This window comes from Rhipicephalus sanguineus, chromosome 7 (genome assembly GCF_013339695.2).
Source record: "Rhipicephalus sanguineus isolate Rsan-2018 chromosome 7, BIME_Rsan_1.4, whole genome shotgun sequence".
NCBI classification, from domain to species: Eukaryota; Metazoa; Arthropoda; class Arachnida; order Ixodida; family Ixodidae; genus Rhipicephalus; species Rhipicephalus sanguineus.
The window spans coordinates 169289249-169292213 of NC_051182.1; the positions used below are offsets into that span (position 1 = coordinate 169289249).

Here is a 2965-nt window from a genome sequence, read left to right on the forward strand (position 1 = left end):
TATTGGTATATTAGAGTAACGAATAAGTACCAACAGAAAGACATCGCAATGAGCCATACACTGGCTTCCAAAGACTCACTAATCAAAAGTGTTAACGGAACCTAAAGTAGCAATATGGAAATTTTAGAAGCAGTGCTCATCAAGATACGACTAAATGGTGGCATGAAAAGAAGGCAAAACAGTTAAATGTTTGTGCAAACAGCCAATTTAATGAAGCCAGGCTCTTTGAAATGAATATTTATCAGAATTGAATTAGCAGATTAATGAAGGAGAGAGCATGATGTTGTTCTTAACAACTTTATTTGAAATGTTTGTACCATGCTACTAAAGAACATGATAATATTCGCGAGATTCTTGTGGTTCCCTATACCCGCCGCACGCACTGTTTTGTTTCGAGAAAGTACACTAGCGTAAGCTTCAGCAGAATCCTCGACGCTACAGGACAATGTGAGCGTGCCGGCGGTATAGAAAAAGAAAACCATATTCATAAAGGTATCTCTCCTTCCGAACATAGCTCAAGCAACCCTTTAACCTCTACATGCTCTTTTGTTGTTATTTTGACAGCAATATACCAAGATGGCTGAACTTAATGGATTGTTTGTGAACGTCCTCTTCAATGCCGGTAAGTTGTACGCTCCGCAGGTAGCTTTGAGAGACATCTTTCTTTTATTCGAAGAGCTGCACAAAAATTAATGCATTGAAATGTGCCCTTAATGTCTTCTTAGAAATATACAAAGCCTGCGAACTGTAATGTCGCTTGTCCCGTGAAATTGAAAGTATAACTGCTAATACGTTTCTCTCCCACACACCGAGCAGCGTTTGACAAAGTTCAAGTATCCTTCTAGATGTAGTGCTGTTACATAGACGTGTTCGTGGCCTAAAGTGTATCTTAACTTCTCCTGAAAACAAACTTAGGGGTTCAAGCCAGACAGCAGGGGCAGCGGGACCCCAATTGGACGAACCCTATGTGTAAAGTGTGTGATGTGTGGCGTTTGGCAAATAATTGGGCTAGACGTAGAAAAATATAGCGAGGAATGGTGATTTCCATGACGTAGTGTTAGGATGCTGACCACTTTGTGATTGCGTACAGATTATTGCTCCTGGGCGACAGGTTAGTTCACAGTCACGATCTTTAACGTCATTTGAGAAATGTCAAAACGGAAAGGCGAGCTATTTGGTACTAATTCATAAGAGTGTAAGGTTGCGCAAAAAAAAACAACGATGAAAATAAAGTGAACACCGCAAGCGCTTACTCACAACTGAAATCTTTATTGCTTGAACAGAAAATATATCTAATCTTGACGCTCGACTAGTTTTCGGACATGCACATCGTGGGCAAGGCAAAAGGCGAAAACCAGAACAAGAACACACCTTTTTCAACTCCCTCCCCCCAACAAGCTACCGCCTTTCCTTGAGTAGTATGACCTTCTTCTCCGATAAGGCTACAGAAGGATGGCTAACGCATATAGCTTTCTTTTTTTGCGCAACTAGTACACTATTATGAGAAATGTCGTAATTTAAGATAAAAAGACATGTAGCAGGGGTCTCATCTCAGATACAATAGCGGGACCTTTTGTTACTAAGTATTTAAAATTACAGCATTTAGAAGAGTGCAACCTTAATGAATACGAAACTACACACCTACAAGAAAAAGAATGCAGTGTCATTCGACTAGAAACGGTGGAATGAAGTAATTACAGGTGTGATAAATAGCGACAAAACGTCATGCAAGTACACCAAAAATAATTAGGCACGCGCGTTTACAAGTAAGGAAGATGTTGGCGGGGACCCATGTCGCCAGAGCATGCACTGAATGAAAAAAACCGCTGTCTAGCAGTGATACTGCTAGGTGAAGACGATTTCAACAAACAAAAACGAAAAGTTTGTTTGTTACGTGTAGCGCTGTACGCGTAGGATCAGCCCACTCTTATTACATAGTAGTTCGATGAAATCTAACAAATGCGCTGTATCAGTCCCTTCTTTCCTTCAGGCGCTTGCCCTGAGCAATCTCATCTTCTGCTCTCGGCGTAGCTTTGTAGGCCACCCAAACGTTTCCGAGGTGTATCCTGCGTTGTGTGAGCGATTACCGCACCGACGACTAAGTTTCTAAGCGCTGCCCTAACACCCAGTTAAGCAATACTTTTAGATTGTGATTGACTCTTTAATATCGCTGGTCTTTCCGGACTGTAGTTCATGAACGAAAGTTATGAATCGAATGTGCATCGCCTGGGTTTGATGTGTCACCAACTTCAGTATACGCACATAAATAGTAAATAACGCGTAGATCAGAAATATTGCAAAATCTACATGAAACAACTGCAGCAGGACAGAAAGTTGGGCTAGTTTGGTGATACATAATGGGCAAAAAACAGCGCGCAGACGGACGGGACGAAGCGCTTGTTCTGTGTATACCTTTCTTCGTCCCGTCCGTCTGCGCGCTGTTTTTTGCCCATTATGAAACAACTTTCAGGTTATCGAACGTCTTGATAATTGAAAGGTTTCACAGCGTATACAATGAGGACGAGCAAAGAAGAGAAATACACAGCGCTTCTTTGCTCGTCCTCGTTGTATGCGCTGTGAAACCTTTGAATTATGCTGCACCAACTAGCCCAACGCTCAAGCTTAGTCTGAATAACTTGCATTAAAATTAATAGCTGGGCGAGTTGGTATGCATTCATGTTTGAAACTTGTTTAGCGCACAAAAGATGGGGACACAGAAAAAAGGTACAAACGAGCGCTATACGAGCAAGCGCTCGTGTGTACATTCTTTCTGTGTCCCCGTCTTTTGTGCGCGCAAAAAAAAGTTTCAAAAATGTCCAAATAACTTCCCTCAAGGCGCGCAACTACTGGGCCACGTTTAAGCCTCAAATGCCTCTATTATAAGCGCAAACGCAAAAGCAGTTTTTCATAAAGTATAGCTGACATGTTGTTTATCTTTGTAATTCGTCTTACAAAATAGCCGTGT

The 2965-nt window shown here is 41.6% G+C and overlaps 1 protein-coding gene across 1 annotated transcript in view; it reads left to right on the plus strand.

Annotated features, from left to right (window-relative positions):
- The first annotated feature begins 576 nt into the window (after window positions 1-576).
- Window positions 577-2965, plus strand: part of LOC119399256 (pseudouridine-5'-phosphatase) — a 30753-nt gene continuing 28364 nt past the window's right edge. Inside the window, exon 1 of the mRNA XM_037666073.2 lies at window positions 577-622. Coding sequence (XP_037522001.2) covers window positions 577-622 — 46 coding nt within the window. The remainder of the gene's footprint in view (window positions 623-2965) is intronic.